This window comes from Oncorhynchus nerka, linkage group LG10, assembly GCF_034236695.1.
Source record: "Oncorhynchus nerka isolate Pitt River linkage group LG10, Oner_Uvic_2.0, whole genome shotgun sequence".
NCBI lineage: Eukaryota > Metazoa > Chordata > Actinopteri > Salmoniformes > Salmonidae > Oncorhynchus > Oncorhynchus nerka.
In genome coordinates, this window is record NC_088405.1 from 87,878,751 (window position 1) to 87,897,926 (window position 19,176).

General features: G+C 42.3%; 1 protein-coding gene across 1 annotated transcript; it reads left to right on the forward strand.

The window, feature by feature from the left end:
* Positions 1-552: 552 nt before the first annotated feature.
* Positions 553-18,777, forward strand: LOC115136217 (E3 ubiquitin-protein ligase RNF14-like). Its single transcript, XM_029671793.2, has 8 exons — positions 553-874; positions 10,076-10,234; positions 10,319-10,449; positions 10,543-11,067; positions 11,165-11,393; positions 11,538-11,710; positions 17,562-17,692; positions 17,878-18,777. The coding sequence occupies exons 2-8, from the start codon at positions 10,084-10,086 to the stop codon at positions 17,933-17,935; spliced, it is 1,398 nt and encodes a 465-aa protein (XP_029527653.1). The 5' UTR covers positions 553-874; positions 10,076-10,083; the 3' UTR covers positions 17,936-18,777.
* The last annotated feature ends 399 nt before the right edge of the window (positions 18,778-19,176 follow it).

A 19,176-nucleotide genomic window follows, 5' to 3' on the forward strand; every position in this document is an offset into this window, starting at 1 on the left:
TGAAAATAAGAATTTGTTCTTAACTGACTTGCCTTTTTAAATAAAGGTAAAAAAAAAAAAAAAAAAAGAGGCTGAGAAATTGGCGATTGAGCTAATGTGACATACCGGTATGACCTAAGATGGCCAACGATATGGGTGCCACTTTTAGCTCTAACTTTAGCTCTAACAATTGCATCTGTGAAAGATGTGACTCCACTCGGTATAGAGACCTTGTCTGGAAGCTAAATATATATTTACATCTTTGAGTTATTTTTTAGTTATAGTGGCTGCCACACCCATCTCTCTTTCTATGTCTGTGTGAAATTTGGTGCTTTTATCACACAGTTTACTATTGAGTCCACATTTTCAGTTTAGTGGCACCACTAATATACAAAATAGATACATTTTAATTCCACAATATTACTACAGAAATCATTGTAAATAAAATAATTTTTGTCAGTAACTAGTTGTTTGACAAAGGCCTTGAATTGCAGGATCAAATAAAGGGTTTCGAAATTATGACGTTTGGCCACTTGGGGTCATAATTTACCCTTGGGTTAAGGCTGCACTCCACAACATGGTCACTCCGTACCGGCATCCTACGGGTCAGGCAGCCGGTGGCACCTTAATTGGGGAAGACGGCTCACAGTAATGGCATCTAACACATACATGGTGTCCATGTGTTTGATACCATTCCCTGGCACCCATTACCTGGCAGATCTAAGGACGCTCCATTATGCGTACCAACGACTTTGTTTCCAGGTCGAAAATGTCCGATTTGTCTTGAACGCAGCATAATCTTCCAACGAGTTTCCAGTCGGGAGTTTCCGCATTGTCTGGAACGCGACAGAAGTATGTCATCATCCAAAAGTCTTTAGTGGGGCTGGAATATAAGGTAAATAACACATCGTTACATTACCACGATCTAAGAAAATGCTTGTAATCTACATCTTTTAACCAGTGACTGATTACTCATGATAGCTACTATAGCTAACAAATGAAGGTGTGTAGGCCAACATTTCTAGCCTAACAAACGGTAACTAGTGAGTTACCTACTAGTATGCTGTTAACATTAGTTAGCTAATTTAGCTACTATCGATACGACGGTCAAGGCAGTTAGCCCTTGAGATCGTGTTAGGGCCTAGGGTTGTTACTGAGCCACTCTAGAACATAGAAATAACTATTTGAAGCCGTGTCGGTTGCTAGCTTCCATATTTGTTAGTCAGTTAACGTTTCTAGCTAGATAACGTTAGATACGTTTTTACCCAAACTCAGTCCAGGGGTGGACGTTTTTGCTTTAGCACTACACATCGGATTCAAATCATCAAAGCTTGATGATTAGTTGTTCCTTTGAATCAGCTGTGTAGTAGGGCAAAAACCAAAACGTGCACCCCTTGGGTCCCTGGGACTGCTTTTAGGACACCCCGTGAGTTGATTCTCTTTAACAGGGGTGTCAAACTAATTCCATGGAGGGACATGTCAGCTGGTTTTTGTTTTCTATAAAGTTACACTGGCTGTGATAGTTAGGTTTAGACTGGCAGCCCAATTCTGATTTTTCTTTTCTCCCACTAATTGGTATTTTGACACATTACATCAGATCTTAATTGATGTGATTAGTAAAAAGATCAATTCATGAAAAAATATCCTAATTGGTCTGCCTAACTATCACCGAAGAAATGCCCCCCCCCCTCCAGGGGACCCCAAGTGGTGCACGTTTTGTTTTTTTCCCTAACACTACACAGCTGATTCATAGAAACAACTAATCATCAAGCTTTGATTATTTGAATTGGCTGTGTAGTGCTAGGGAAAAAACCAACACATGTACACCTTGGGGTCCCCAGGACCAAGTTTGGGGGAAAAGCTGATCTAATGTTATAATCTTAACAGACATGTTAACGTTACCTGACTAACTAGTATGGAAGCTACACAGTTTCAACTAGAACTATGCTCATAAGTAGCTCTGTAACAACCCTAGGCCCTAATACGATCTCAAGGGCTATGTTGTCGGAGTCGGTACAGCCTCCGGGTTTCTTCATGCGTCGCGCTGACAGAAATAAACATCTCTCTGGGAAGAAGAGCGGGGGTGTATGCTTCATGATTAACGACTCATGGTGTAACCATAACAACATATCAACTCCTTCTGTTCACCTGACCTAGAATTCCTTACAATCAAATGCCGACCATATTATCTCCCAAGAGAATTCTCGTCAGTTATCGTCACAGCTGTGTATAACCCCCCCCCCCCCCCCCCGAGAAGGCAAATATAACTGAACTAAATTACTATTGCCCCGTAGTACTCACTTGTCATCATGAAGTCCTTTGAGAGACTAGTCAAGGATCTTATCACCTCCACCTTACTGCCACCCTAGACCCACTGCCACCCTAGCCCCAATAGGTCCACAAATGCAATCGCCATCACACTGCCCTATCCCATCTGGACAAGAGGAATGCTGAGCTGTATGTACAGCATTCTTACAAAAGTATTCAACCCCACAGTACCATCCAAGCTCATCATTAAGCTGGAGGCCCTGGGTCTCAACCTCGCCCTGTGCATTTGGGTCCTGGACTTTCTGATGGGCTGCCCCCAGGTGGTGAAGGTGGGAAACATCTCCACTTTGCTGACCCTCAACATTAGGGCCCCACAAGGGTGCGTGCTCAGCCCCCTCTTGTACTCTCTGTTCACCCACGACTACGTGGCCATGCACGCCTTCAACTCAATCATCAAGTTTGCAGACGACACAACAGTAGTGGGCTTGATTACCAACAACGACGAGACAGCCTAAAGGGAGGCGGTGAGGGCACTCTGAGTGTGGTGTCAGGAAAACAACCTCTCACCCAATGTCAACAAAACTGATGATTGTGGACTTCAGGAAACAGCAGAGGTAGCACCCCCTTTTTTAAGTTCCTCGGCGTACACCACGGATAATCCCAAAAGGTTCACTCACACAGACAGCGAGGTGAAGAAATGTGGCTTGCCACCTAAAACCTTGACAAACTCTTACAGATGCACAATTGAGAGCATCCTACCGGGCTCTATTGCTGCCTACAGACTCACTTGTCACGTTAAACAATGCCACTTTAATAATGTTTACTTATCTTACATATGAGATGATAGTGTATATACACTGTATCTTATACCATCTATTGCATCTTGCCTATGCCGCTCGGCCATCGCTTATCCATATATTTATATGTACATATTCTTATTCCATCCCTTTAGATTTGTGTGTATTAGGTAGTTGTTGGGGAATTGTTAGATATTTACTGCACTGTCGGAGCTAGAAGCACAAGCATTTCGCTACACTCGCATTAACATCTGCTAACCATGTGTATGTGACCAATAAAATTTGATATAACTTTAGCTGGCTAAGTGCCTTGAAATACATTGTTCTGATTTGCTGTTAGTATAATGTCAAATTCACGAAGGTGGCATAAACAAAATGCAATGTTTAGATGTTCTATTGCTTTAAATCTCAAATCGGCAAATCCCTTCTATAGCCAGTGGTGGTTTTGAGGAACAAATAGGCCACTTAATAGGCATTATTTTTGGATCACCCCATCAGCTCAGTACATAAAACCAACAGGTGTGTGCAGAGGGTGAGCCCTCATCCCCACTTAGCTGGGTTTCTTTTTTTTCTCTATTCCAACCACCATGACCTACAGACACAGCTTCACCAGTGCTATTCTGGATACACTGGTTAAACCTTAAAGCGCCGACATGTGTTTTTGCTGATTGCAAAGAGACTTTCTTTCTTTACCTTTTGTAACAATTAATTGGTTTAAAGTCCCCAAAATTAGTATATAAACGCAGCCTCTGACTGACAACCAGTTTCAGAAAATGGTAGGTGGAATGGTATCAAACCCATTTCCTCCATTCCAACCGTTATTATGAGCCGTCCTCCCCTCAGCAGCCTCCACTGCCATCCATCCCACTGGGAAGGAGAGAGAGGAGATCCATCAAGAGTTCATTTTTATTTGACTATTAATCAATCAATAATTTGTTAGTAATAGAGTTAATTGGTTCCTCTCTGGCCTCACCTCTGCGCGCCACTCTCTCTCCTGACTTAAATTTGATGGCCAATGTTAGCTAGCTAGCTTGCTAGATACAGGGCTCGAGACTAACTTTTTTTTTGTCACCGTCCCAAAGTGCAATTTTAATCCGTCCCAAACTGAAGATGAACCATCCTAAATTTAAAAAATATGTTTTGATATGCTAACATGGGTCCACTCTTAGGACCGAGGTCTTTCATAGTGATTTAAAAGGCAAATAAGAGTAACATACTACTGACAGATAAATGTTGCTGTCAACTGAGTCAGAAATTCACATTTTAATTTATTGTTTCTAAAAAATCCAACATTGGAATAATATTTTTATACATTTTGCATAATTATATAAATAATTAGGCTACATGTCAAATTATAGCCAAATATTGGCAAGGGTGTTATGCCCGAGATGAAGTTGAGGGCAGGGAATATCCTCAACACCGGCTTTGAGGGCATTATCAATTTTATACAATGGGTTACCAACATATTCAAGTGATGACTGACAAATTTGCATACTATTTCATCCTTCCACAAGATCTAGTCCCGTCACAAATCTAGGGTTTCTAGAGACACGACCCAGTCATTCATTCTAAATATTCCATTGCCATACTGGCTGGCAATGTTCTTATCCCATGCTTGCTAGCTAGCCAACTACGGCTAACTTAGTAATGTCAAAAAGTACAGCCAGAATAACAGCAAAGTAGCTGCATTTGTTTAAGCTGTTTTCTAGTGACATTTATTTGGATGCATCCATAACAATGAGCTAATGAGGCGCGATTTCACCTGGAATAGAAAATGCTCACTCGTCAGGACACTGTTGTTCAGGGGAGCTAACCAACTAACACAGCTACAGTAACACAATCATTTCAAACTGAAGCTGGAAAGATGGCAAACAAGCTTTTTTATATATCCATAAAAATGATGCCAGCTGGTTCATGATTTCGACTGGCTGAGAAAAACTGTCTCTTCCCGACTCCCGACACGTTCGTTACTATGGGACAGCAGAAGATTTAATATTTAAACAAATTCAATGTTGCAAATGTCAGAGAAACTTGTTTATACAAATCTTCGCTGTTGAAAACAAAATGTTAGTCTAAAATAAATGTGAGATGTCTAGATGCTTTTTGTAATGGAGATCAAGTTTATAAGTTGCCTGGCTGGGCTGATAGTGGATTGCGCAGTCAGATGGTGCAGAGTTAATAGGCATTTTTTTAACATCATAGATTTAGCTGGTGGCAACTTGTGGAATAGACACCGGCTGGAATGCGGTTTTAACCAATCAGGATTAAACCCACCTGTTGTATAAATTCATATTGATTAGAGCCTCATGTTCACACCAATGCTAACTGACATGAGGGAGGTGCCAGAGAATGTAGCCGAACTATAACAAGACTTTTAATTACATAAATATTGGCCAAAGGCCAGTCATGTTTGTCATGTCCGTGATTGAGTCTTTGAATGAAGAGATTGAGATAATTAGACTCGGTCAGGGAGAGGTTGAAAATGTCAGTGAAGACACTTGCCAGTTGCTCCGCGCATGCTTTGAGTACACGTCCTGAAAATCCTTCTGGCCCAGCGGCTTTGTCAATGTTTTTGTTCACGTCGGCTACCGATAGCGTTCATGTTACCTCATGAAAATGCTGTACAATATGATCTTGTTGTCATCTGATGCACATGCAGATGTCATAAAACAGCACTCTAGAGCTCTCCCTGTCCTGTGCCATGCCTTGATTGCATTGTTTATGTTATCTGGAAATGTGCATGTACACCCTGGCCCATCTACTGTTGCTAGCCCCAATTCTGACGTGTGCTCTGATATCCGCTTCACTGATTTCTGCTTTTGTAAAAGCCTGGGTCTTCTGCACGTTAACACTAGAAGCTTATTACCTAAAATAGATCAATTGAAAGTGTGGGTTCACAGCTCCAATCCAGATGTGTTGGTCATTACTGAGATGTGGTTAACACAGGGGCCCCTCAGGGGTGGGTACTTAGTCCCCTCCTGTACTCCCTGTTCAGCCACGACTGCATGGCCAATCACGACGACTCATTAAGTTTGCTGACGACACAATAGTGGTAGGCCTGATCACTGACAACGATGAGACGGCCTATAGGTAGGAGGTCAGAGACCTGGCCGTGTGGTGCCAGGAAAACAACTTCTCCCTCAATGTGAGCAAGACTAAGGAGCTGATCGTGAACTATAGGAAAAGCCTTTCCGAACAGGCCCCCATTAACATCGACTGGGCCGTAGTGGAGCGGGTCGAGAGCTTCAAGTTCCTTGGTGTCCACATCACCAACAAACTATCATGGTCCAAACATACCAAGACCGGGTCCCCAGATCCTCAAAAAGTTCTACAGCTGCACTATCGAGAGCATCCTTACCAGTTGCATCATTTCCTGGTATTTCCTGCTTGGCATTTGAACGTAAGGCGCTACATTGGGTAGTGCGAATGGCCCAGTACATCACTGGGGCCAAGCTTCCGGCCATCCAGGACCTATATAATAGGTGGTGTCAGACTCCAGTCACCCCCCCCCCCCACCTCAACTAACCTGTACCCCCGCACACAGGCTCAGTACTGGTGCCCCCTGTATATAACCTCATAATTGTTAGTTATTTTTAAAATTATTACTTGGTAAATATTTTCTTAACCAACAGTGCAGTTCAAGAAGAGTTAATAGCTTTGTAAGTAAGCATTTCACGGTAAAGTCTACACTTGTTGTATTCGGCACATGTGGCAAAGTTTGATTTGAATGAAAAAAAAGCTGACGAGAGGTGTTTAGAATAGGATGGGAGGCCAAAAGTATGTATCCAATAGTCAGTCTCAAGTGTGGGAACAAACAGTCTGTCCCACGGTTGGGAGTCATGAGGCAAAATGCACAAGAAAAAAATGTGAATATATAACTACTTAGAGCTAGCCATTGTAAGTTCAGAGTCACTCAGTGCGCGTGTGCTGGAGGCGAGCAAAAGCTCGGGAAAGAGGGGGGAGTGTGGTGGGGGTACCTGTACCAGACTGGGGGAGACGGGCCAGTGCAGACGGTGAACAGATCGCCAGGTGGCATCCAAGCAGCAGGCAACGGGAGAAGCTTTTATTTCTGGAGGCAGAAATGTAGAAAATGCCAGTAAATGGTCTTTGAACAGCAGGAGGGGGCTTCAGAGGATGCTTCAAAGACTCCTGCCACTTGTTGGGCCCAAAGGCCTCGACACCTTTTAATTCACACCTTAGTGATGATTGAATTTGTCCTTGGAGCCTTAACTCAGCATTCAGTCCCCGTAAAGTAAAATATTATTGTCATGTACTTATTATTATTTTTCTTCTTCTTCTGGGCTTTCAAAATACCATCAAACAACACTATTTACTCAGTTCCAGGTTGGTTGGTGTCCTCAGGTCTCTCTTTGTTTGCCAGAGCACCCTCTGTATAGCTTGGAAAAAGGAAACCTTGGCAGCAGTAATCTCTGGTTAATTTTGGTCAAAATGAGGTTGTAGGTTTGGAGTTTTGATCTGCAGCGAAGGCCATGCTGTGGAGGTTAGCATCCTGGATATGTACCTGCTGAAAAATCTATCTACCTCCAAATCTATCCTTTTGTAAAAAAATATGTTGAAAAATGTGAGCTCACATGCAGCTGTCTCTCTCTCTCTGAGGGGGGTGTTTTTGTAGGCGATAGTTCAGCACAATTCGTAATATCGTTCCAGAACATTCCCACAATCTGAACCGTCCCAGACCTATTTTGTTTATCCATGGACGACAGGACACCCATTAATTTTGAGCCCTAATTATATACCCAGAGAGAAAGCACACCGTTTGATCCTCTTTCTGAAATGATTTGATTGTTTCTCTCCCTTATTGTGTTGGCTCTAATAATGACTGGTACGACTGAGGGGCAGTGAGGATGCAAACAAAAATTAGAGCAAGAAGTAAGCTATCAAGCTTTATTTATACAGAACATGTCATACATGAAATGCAATGTGCATCACAGGAAAAAATAAAAAAAAATCCTATGAAAATAAAAGCTGAAATATTTACTTTCAACTCGCTTGCATTTGCATTTCAGCTTTGGTCCAACAGAATCAGTATTTTAGCCAAAGATTGTTATACTAGCTGTCTAGTCAAGTTGGCTAAACTTGAAATCTAAAGATTAGCTGGCTAATCACTGTCACGTGGGCTTGAGGAATAGTTGAGACCTGTGTTTATTCTCTATAGCCTAATGACTGCTCAAGAAGTTTGTCACTATTAGTGAATGTACATTATGCATGGTTTTAGTTTTATTTTCAGAGACCGACTTGAAAGCCAGATTAGTGACTATTGCAAAAACAAAAAAAGCAGGAGAAATTATTAATTAAATTATTATTGGGCCTTATGGTTGTGGAAGGCTTATATTTAGCCTAGGTATAACTTCACAAGCCCTTCATTCATTAGATTATTGCTGACTGTTGAAATGCGGTGTATTTGACCTGTTTTTATAGTAAAAACGTATTTAAAGAAGTATGTATGTATGTGTGTATATATATATATATATATATATATATATATATATATATTAGTGAATCGCCCATAAGTTTGAAAAAAAATTGATTCAATTTTTAGCCCATATTGCCCAGCCCTAGTTGAAACCGCTTGTCAGAGAGGAAGATGTGATCTCTCAACTTTGTTGGCGTGAGAGGCAGGGGGAGGGGCTTGGTGCGTGTAAACCAAAAAGGAAGAGGCGCAGCGAGAGGTTTCACTCTTGCTAAAATAAGGCCAATGCATTTCTATGGGCTTTTTTTGGACCTAAGCTTATATTGCCTGCCTTCCCGCATTTGGGACAACGACTCCCATTGTTAGGGTGGAGATATGCATCTCGTCATTATATACAGATCTCTGGTGTAAATGCCAAGGTGCCCAGAAGAGCAAAGGAGTTTAGACAACATGAGAACAAGCAGATATAACAATGAAAAATAATAAAACCTTGATTCTTGCAAAACAGGCATTTTGGAATTTTGCGCAAAAACATACATTTGAATTTATTCAATATATCACCCAGCCCTAATTTATCAGGCCATCAATGGTCGAGAAGAGCACTCTCTAATTAGTCTGAATAATAGTGATGAAGTTAGAAAAATGTGCACGTCTGACATTTCTAATTGCCTTGTTATATTTGCCTAGTTGCTCTATCAGAATATCATAATGGACTTGCAACTATGACTTTCTCCACTTCTGCTCTGTCTTTGTGTAATTTATCTTAATTTATTAGTTTCCTCATCCAAGGCGCTCTCCGATTGGAAGTGGCCTTTTTCAACCGTACTGGAGTTATGGCATCAATGTTTGCCCTTAATTTAGTATTAAAGTTATCAACTAAATCATCACGAGAGGCAGGCATAATAGCTGATTCTGTAGCAACTTCAGAGGTCAGATAGTGTTTCTTAATAATGTGTTCAGTATTACCCTGTTGCTATGGGCAACAAGGTAGTCAAATACACAGTGGTGATCAGATAAAGCAACATCAACAATAGAGGATATATCAATAGAAAGCCCCTTGGTAATAACCAGGTCCAATAGAAAGCCCCTTGGTGATAACCAGGTCCAATAGAAAGCACCTTGGTAATAACCAGGTCCAATAGAAAGCCCCTTGGTAATAACCAGGTCCAGAGTACGGTCGCGGTTCTGGGTGGGCCCAGTAACATGTTGGATAAAGTCCATAGAGCTCAAAAGATTGATCAATTCAGTTGTCTTTGAGTCAGTCTCTTAGTCAACGTGAATATTAAAGTTGCTGGCGTATCTGCCCTCTCATTGGCTAAAATGGTCCCACCTAATCTTGCCTCCTGACTGCCTTCCATTTTTGAAGACATTTCTTTTCATTGCTAGAGTGGCCACTACAGTATCAGGTGTATATATAACGGATCATCTGTGGTTGACTGAAGACATCACAGCACAGATTGATAGGTAAACTTCCTGCTTTGCTCCTATAGGTACACTCGCAATGCCCACCAGGTCACCCATCATACCATCATTGACATGAATGGTGACGTTCTATTCATTCTTCTTTCTATGGTTTAGTTTTACTGTTGTTGCCTCACAGGAATGTGAATGTCGGAGGACCAGGCAGCGCAGAAGGATGAGCTGCTTGCTCTAGCGAGTATTTACGACGAAGAGGAGTTTCACGGAGCTGAATCGGCACAAGGCGGAGAAATACAACTATGCCTTGAACTTCCTCCTAATTTCAAGTTGATAGTCAAAGGTAAGGCTGTGTTTCCTTTCCTCTACATTAATACTACTTATTAATCAACATTAACCTGAAATTGAATGTGTTTCTTTCTGTCAGGAGACAAGCACACAGAATATGACGTATCTTTCCTACCTCCCCTGGTGCTTAACTTTGAACTTCCTGCCGACTACCCTTCCTCCTCATCGCCGGTCTATACACTAAGTTCCAAATGGCTGTCAAGGGACCAGGTGAGGCAGACGCACCATTGTAAGAAATCAAATAACATCTTTCAACAACATTCCCCTTGTCTTCCTGACAAACCCTTTTTTTCTACCCCTCAGATGACTTCTCTCTGCAAGCGTCTGGATGAGCTGTGGGGGGAGAACCAGGGCTGTGTTGTCCTCTACACATGGATCCAGTTCCTCAAGGAGGAGGCGTTTGCCTTCCTGGATGTCAAGTCTCCACTAGAGGTTGTTAAGGCAGGCAAGGCTCTGGTTGACTCGAAGGGAAGCAAGGCTGCTGTGAAGCGGGCGGGGACTATAATCGGGGAGGAAGACAAACTGGAGTCTCTGCTGGAGCTGGACCCCCGTGCTGTGCTGGTGGTGGATCCCCGTACTCATATCCTACCTCAGCTACTGGACTTTGACGAAGCTCAAAGGCAGAAGGTGTTTGACGGCAAGGCGTTCTGCTGTAGCATCTGCTTCATGGAGAAGCTGGGCTCGAGCTGCCTGTGCTTCAAGGAATGCCAGCACGTGTACTGCAAGGCCTGCATGACAGAGTACTTCGGGATTCAGATCCGCGACGGCAACGTTCAGTGTCTTAACTGCCCCGAGCCCAAGTGCACCTCCTTGGCTATGCCCTCACAGGTAACTTTTGACTCCACTCTTAAATGAGCTCTTATGACAATAATGAGCTCTTATGGTCCTCTTATGAGTACTAACTAATACACTGCCCCTTGTACAGGTCAAGCTCCTTGTCGGGGAGGAGTTGTTTACTCGTTATGACCGTCTCCTGCTTCAGTCCAGCCTGGACCTGATGGCTGATGTGGTGTACTGTCCTCGCCAGTCATGCTGCCAGGCTGTGATGGTGGAGCAAGACACCACCATGGGCATCTGCCCTGCCTGTCAGTACGCCTTCTGCACCCTCTGCAAACGTGGATACCACGGCCTGTCCCACTGCAAGGTCACAGCAGGTAAAGGAAATAATTGTACATTGTATTACATAGTCTATATTATATTACCTGACATGTTAATAAGTTATATGCTGTGCACAATCTAAATGGAGGTTAGAATAATGGTTTTGGTATTAAGAGGGGCCTCTCTCTCCTGCCATGTAGATGAGCTGCAAGGCCTAAGGGATGAGTATATCTCTGCCAGTGCCGAGGGGAAGAAGTTCATGGAGCAGCGCTTTGGGAAGCGAGTTATCCAGCGTGCCGTGGAGGAGTCCTTCAGCAGGGACTGGCTCTATGAGAACTGTAAAGGCTGCCCGCGCTGTGGCACTAACATACAGGTATGTTGCGCTCTGCACAAGAAGACTGTGTTATTTAGTTTGGATATGTTTTGCTGCTCCTACATGAGGTTGCAAGTAGCCTAGCGGTTAGAGCGTTCGGCCACTAACCAAAATGTTACTAGTTCGAATCCCCAGTAAAACACATTTTTTGATTTGCTATTGAGCAAGGCACTTAACCCCAATTTCTCCCGGGTCGCCATCATTAATGGCTGACCCCATGACCCCAATCGGAGTGTCTCCAGGGGAGTTTGATTTGCAAAAAAACACATTTCCGTTTCACACCACACACTGTACAGGTTCCACACTTGTACATGTGTGAAACAGGACAGATATTAAACACCCTCTCTTTGACCCGATCCCAAGGGTTAAAGTTCCATCATTGTGACAGATTTCCATCATATGGATTCTGAAGAGGTCGTTTTTGAGATCATTGTAGATGTCCAATAACAATCTCTGCACTCGTGGAGGTGACACAGCCTAATACAGACTTCTATGAAATATATTCCCAGATAAATGTATTCTGAAATATTTTCTTTTCTCTGTCATGCTGTGTGCACTGAACTGACATGCATGATTGTTGATGACATTGATGTTCAGATGAAAGGAATGAAAGTCTGTAATACACATCGCCACAGCGCTCATTTCGGACTGTAGCTGCTGGCTAAGTCATTCAAAAACCTATACTTTATCACTCAGAATGGAACTTTCCAGTGCTTCTATTTTTGCCATATAATGTTAAAACAAAATCAGACAACCCCATAGTATAATAGTTTACCTATTTACTTAGTCGGCTTGTTGTCTTTTTATGCGAGATACATGTGCCTCGAGAGGAATATTTATTCTGACAAGCAGTCAATGTACTACAATTCTTAATGCAATCGTGGGAAAACCCTTTTGAAAGCAGTTTCAGTTGTAAAAAAAAAAAAAAAGACTGGGTCCTAGTTTTCCATTGCTACCATGTTTATTTATCTTATCCTTCAATTGCATGTATGGCATTGTTTTACAACCGGAGTTTCCAGGAGCGTGGTTTAGGCGTTTCCAGGAGCGTGGTTTAGGCGTTTCCAGGAGCGTGGTTTAGGCGTTTCCAGGAGCGTGGTTTAGGCGTTTCCAGGAGCGTGGTTTAGGAGTTTCCAGGAGCGTGGTTTAGGAGTTTCCAGGAGCGTGGTTTAGGAGTTTCCAGGAGCGTGGTTTAGGAGTTTCCAGGAGCGTGGTTTAGGAGTTTCCAGGAGCGTGGTTTAGGAGTTTCCAGGAGCGTGGTTTAGGAGTTTCCAGGAGCGTGGTTTAGGAGTTTCCAGGAGCGTGGTTTAGGAGTTTCCAGGAGCGTGGTTTAGGAGTTTCCAGGGGCGTGGTTTAGGAGTTTCCAGGGGCGTGGTTTAGGCTTTCCAGGAGCGTGGTTTAGGCGTTTCCAGGAGCGTGGTTTAGGCGTTTCCAGGAGCGTGGTTTAGGCGTTTCCAGGAGGAGCGTGGTTTAGGAGTTTCCAGGAGGAGCGTGGTTTAGGAGTTTCCAGGAGCGTGGTTTAGGAGTTTCCAGGAGCGTGGTTTAGGAGTTTCCAGGAGCGTGGTTTAGGAGTTTCCAGGAGCGTGGTTTAGGAGTTTCCAGGAGCGTGGTTTAGGAGTTTCCAGGAGCGTGGTTTAGGAGTTTCCAGGAGCGTGGTTTAGGAGTTTCCAGGAGTGTGGTTTAGTATTTTCCAGGAGCGTGGTTTAGTATTTTCCAGGAGCGTGGTTTAGGAGTTTCCAGGAGCGTGGTTTAGGAGTTTCCAGGAGCGTGGTTTAGGCGTTTCCAGGAGCGTGGTTTAGGCGTTTCCAGGAGCGTGGTTTAGGCGTTTCCAGGAGCGTGGTTTAGGCGTTTCCAGGAGCGTGGTTTAGGCGTTTCCAGGAGCGTGGTTTAGGCGTTTCCAGGAGCGTGGTTTAGGCGTTTCCAGGAGCGTGGTTTAGGCGTTTCCAGGAGCGTGGTTTAGGCGTTTCCAGGAGCGTGGTTTAGGCGTTTCCAGGAGCGTGGTTTAGGCGTTTCCAGGAGCGTGGTTTAGGAGTTTCCAGGAGCGTGGTTTAGGCTCAGCTGCCCAACAGAGCTCTTAAAGGTAATGACATACTTTGTAATAGAAACAAACAAAAATAAAAACCAACTGAGTGAATAATGGTGATGGTTATTCATTTATTATAAATATATACATCAGGATGTGTCCAATGGGGTAAATGCAGACTATGCCTGTATGTGGTAAAGTGAAAATCTGAGGTCCCAGGGCTACAGTCCGAGACTGCAGGAAGATATCTTTACACCGGGCTTGCAGGATTTGTTGTTGACTTTAGATATGTTTCTTCTTAGAATTTCTGACATTTTTATTAGGCTGTTTTTAGTAAACTTATAATTATATACATGCAGCTTAGAAAAATACTTTTAGGGACTTGGGAGAAAATGAGGTATGTGTACATACATACATACATACATACATACATACGCGCACACACACACACACACAATTGAAGTCGGACGTTTACATACACCTTAGTCAAATAAAACTCAGTTTTACGCAAGTCCTGACATTTAATCCTAGTAAAAATGCACCGTCTTAGGTCAGTTAAGATCACCACTTCATTTTAAGAATGTGAAATGTCAGAATAATAGTAGAAAATTATTTATTTCAGCTTTTATTTCTTTCATCACATTCCCAGTGGGTCAGAAGTTTACATACACTCAATTAGTATTTGGTAGCATTGCCTTTAAATTGTTTAACTTGGGTCAAATGTTTTTCAGGTAGCCTTCCACAAGCTTCCCACAATAAGTTGAGTGAATTTTGGCCCATTCCTCCTGACAGAGCTGGTGTAACCGAGTCAGGTTTGTTGGCCTCCTTGCTCGCGCACACTTTTTCAGTTCTGCCCTCAAATTTTCTATAGGATTTAGATCAGGGCTTTGTGATGGCCACTCCAATACCTTGACTTTGTTGTCCTTAAGCCATTTTGCCACAGCTTTGGAAGTATGCTTGGGGTCATTGTCCATTTGGAAGACCCATTTGCGCCCAAGCTTTAACTTTCTGACTGATGTCTTGAGATGTTGCTTCAATATATCCACACAATTTTCCTCCCTCATGAGGCCATCTATTTTGTGAAGTGCACCAGTCCCTCCTGCAGCAAAGCACCCCGTGCAGCAAAGCACCCCCACAACATGATGCTGCCACCCCCGTGCTTCGTTTGGGATGGTGTTCTTCGGTTTGCAAGCATCCCCATTTTTCCTCCAAACATAACGATGGTCATTATAACGATGGTCATTGTCCCCATGTGCATTTGCAAACCGTAGTCTGGCTTTTTTTATGGCGGTTTTGGAGCTTCCTTGCTGAGCGGTCTTTTTTAGGTAATGTCGATATTGGACTCGTTTTTACTTTGGATATAGATACTTTTGTATCTGTTTCCTCCAGCATCTTCACAAGGTCCTTTGCTGTTGTTCTGGGATTGATTTGCACTTTTCGTACCGAAGTACGTTCATCTCTTGGAGACAGAACACGTCTCCTTCCTGAGCGGTATGACGGCTGCATGCTCCCGTGGTGTTTATACTTGCGTACTATTGTTTGTACAGATGAACGTGGTACCTTCAGGCGTTTGGAAATTGCTCCCAAGGATGAACCAGACTTGTGGAGGTCTACAATTTTTTTTCTGAGGTCTTGGCTGATTTCTTTTGATTTTCCCATGATGTCAAGCAAAGAGGCATTGAGTTTGAAGGTAGGCCTTGAAATGCATCCACAGGTACACCTCCAATTGACTCCAATTGTCAAGTTAGCCTATCTGAAGCTTCTAATGCCATGACATAATTTTCTGGAATTTTCCAAGCTGTTTAAAGGCACAGTCAACTTAGTGTATGTAAACTTCTGTCCCACTGGAATTGTGATACAGTGAAATAATCTGTCTGTGAACAATTGTTGTAAAAATGACTTGTGTCATGCACAAAGTAGATGTCCTAACCGACATGCCAAAACAAACAGCCCAACATGTTTCTGGTAAGATTTGAGTTCTGCATGGATGCATATTTTGTAGTTGAAATGCTATCTGTTTTTATAGTGCTGATAAAGATGGCACCTCCTCCAGACTATAGGCCTAGCTAACAGCTCATTCTCTCAAGATGCTGAAGTAAATAAATCATATTTCTCCACTCCTGTTCCCAAGTCAAAATGTTGCCTACATCTGGTGTATCATTTTACTGCAATAAATACTTAATTCTGCAGGAGTTAATATTAAGGCTATGTGAGCAGTTATAGACACAGTGTTAGGGTCGCATCAATTCGAATCTGGTATCAGGATAAATATGACAATGAGTCACCGATTGTATGCTATGTATTTTTATTAGCTAAGCAATAAGTGGTAAATGCAATTTTCGTATATACGGGCTCTCTGTCCCACCTCGCAGGGCAAACAGAGAACTGACTTGTTCTTTACAAAGATATTATAAATATACTCTGACAGAAATAGTTCCTGCTTCCGAGCCGGCCTGTCAGAGTAGAGACTGGGCGTGGTTTAGACTCACCCAGCCTATCGTTGATTGTTGGCGCAGAGCTGGTCCCAGCCCCCTAAGCGCTTCAGCGGTCAGTGTTGTAGCTGTGTAGAATATGCAGTTATCAGGTACCTGGCTCCTGTTATCTAACAAAAGACAGTTTGTTCTCGCAACACTACGTTCTGAATGTGCCCCCCCCCCCCCCCAACTCATTGCACAGTTCCTGTCTTCATCTTATTCTGTATTTTTCCATCATGAGAAAGGCCCATGGCCCTAAAACCGTTAACAAGTCCGCTATGTTGCATAACACATACATACATCCACACAAGCCAACAGCAGATAATATTCAATCACATATATGGTAACGGGCTATAGTGCATAACACAGAATCCTCATAACAGTCAGTGTCTAGATTTTAGTTTCCATTTAACCCTTCTGAACATTAGTAGGCTACAGTTCCCTTGACGTGGCATAGGCCTGTTTGAAGTCCCCATCTTTGAATGTCAAATTTGTATAGCGCTTCACAACCATCACGTACTGTAACCTCACTGCTATCATCCTCTTTTACAACTTCACCAAATCTTTCCCAAACATTCCTTTTTTTGCCCTCTTTATTTTCAACTCTGACATTGTCCTTTTTGTCTCTGTGGATCGACATGAACTTTTTCTGTGTGTCTCCGAAAGTGTAGGCTATTTTGCGCGCGTACAGTTAGGCCCTAAAGTTTAGGCTTACGCACTATTGCCAGACAGCTGAAAAGGATGTAAGAAAAAAATCTATGTAGCATATAAATTGAACAAGAATTATAGATTTATGGATGATATTTTTTTGAAGGTGTTATTTTCTCTTTATTAAACTCTCATGCCACCCACACACCCTTCATCCACACAATATTTCATGGCCCTAAACCCGTCTGCCCCGCGGATATAGCCATAATTTGGGCTACAGGTATTCCTTCTTATTGCTAATAGCACATTTGATCATATAGAATATGAATAAGCTATATACATGGTCCAATATGGTAAAATAATTGTTATTGGGCCAATTTCTGGAAGGGGAATTTATATTTTAGCATTTTATTTGAATTAATTTTGGAGTAGAATGTCACCAGAACTGAGCTTCTCAGTCCTTCTACATAAACATTTATCCCAAGGAGGACCATGGACCCCTTAAGCAAGGGGACTCGAATCAGTACAGAATGATCTTCTTTCCTTAACTATGATGGTCGTGACTTTCTAACATGAAGGGGAGGTTAACTTGGACCCAGACAATTGATCTGACAAGTTTCAGTCATGGGATTTTTTGGGTTGTTTTAACCCCCATGATTCTATCTATAGGTTCATTTGATTGATCATCTTCTCTGGTTTCTCTGTGTAGAAGGTAGATGGCTGCAATAAGATGACTTGCACCTCGTGTAAGCAGTACTTCTGCTGGCTGTGTCTGGGCCAGCTCACACTTGTCAACCCCTACAGCCACTTCAATAACCCCTCCTCGCCTTGCTACAACCAGTGAGTAGCTTTGTTATTGTCCTCTTTCCTTTTTTGGAAGGCTTCATTGACGTTTGGCTTTGTGTGGCTATTTAGATGTACGATAAATCAAGATTATGCTCATAGAATGTTTATCTAACCTTTTTATTGACTTCATAATTAGTAAAAATTACATTTTACTTATGTGTTTCTTTGGTGTTTTCTAGGCTGTTCCAGGGTGTGGATATTGATGAAGATGATGCCTTGAGTGATGAAGAGGACTGATGTGTGCAATACCTCAGTGTGCTTCGTTTGTTTGCAATTTATCTCACCCTCACGACACAAACTGCATATGGATTTAGCCAACGCCACCATTTCTCACCATCATTGATCAAGCATTTACTATGCCAAAATATATCAGTCATTTCTAATGGTTAACTGGCTAGCAGAGAGCAATTCCCAGGTTATACAGGCACATTACCTTACTCCATACAGAAGTCAAATACTCAGGGCCAGTATTTTTCTGAAAGCATGCTCGTGAAGACTGCGTTCTAATGTGATGGGTTACAGTTCTAATGCTGAGTTTAGATGATTTGAACAGATAATGTTGCCATGTTTTATCAATCTCAATTTAAAAAGAATATTCTGGGATCTTGGGTGAAATCTTAATATCAAGAACGGAGAACAACATTTTTGGAAGTTTTTACTATTTATTTTGATCATGAGTTAAAATCTATGTGGAAGAATATGTGTACACCCGGATACCATCCAAACCATGAGCTAACAACTTGATGTGAAAAAAGTAAATATAGCGTTGCCAAATGTGACATTCAGCCAATGGCTAATATTTAATGTTATGTTGCTGGAATAGGATTTTTAGACACACTTTTTAAAAATGTTTTTGTTCCTTTTTCACTAAAGGTACACTCATACTGATTAGTTAAATATTTTTTCAGTACAAAAAGATTAGTCCTTAACCACATTTCCTAGTTACTACCTCACATGATCATTTTCATCCAAAAAGTGGTTGTCTTGTGTTTTAATAACCATATACAAACGACTGTTTTGATTTTATGATGGGGGTTATAGGACATTTAGCCTGTTTCTCAATACATGTTTTATGGCGATTGGACTCCTTGTTTGTTTTGTCACACTATTAACAGTGAACGTGTGATTACAGCAAATCAACTTCCTGTCCATGGCCCGGTTAACGAAGTGTTTTCAGGCTACATTAATCGTTAGAACCTTTGTAGGAGCATCCTTATATTTTCGAGCCATTGTTATTAATGTTGTACTTGAAAATGCATGTAATCTCACGCCTGCCTGACCATGCGTAGAACAACTAAGTGCATGCTTTTTTTTTGCCCTCTCGTGTCAGTTTATACACTTTATGCATATGTAACAGTATAATTTTAGACTGTCCCCTCGCCCATACCCGGGCGCGAACCAGGGACCCTCTGCACACATCAACAACAGTCACCCACGAAGCATCGTTACCCCATCGCTCCACAAAAGCCGCGGCCCTT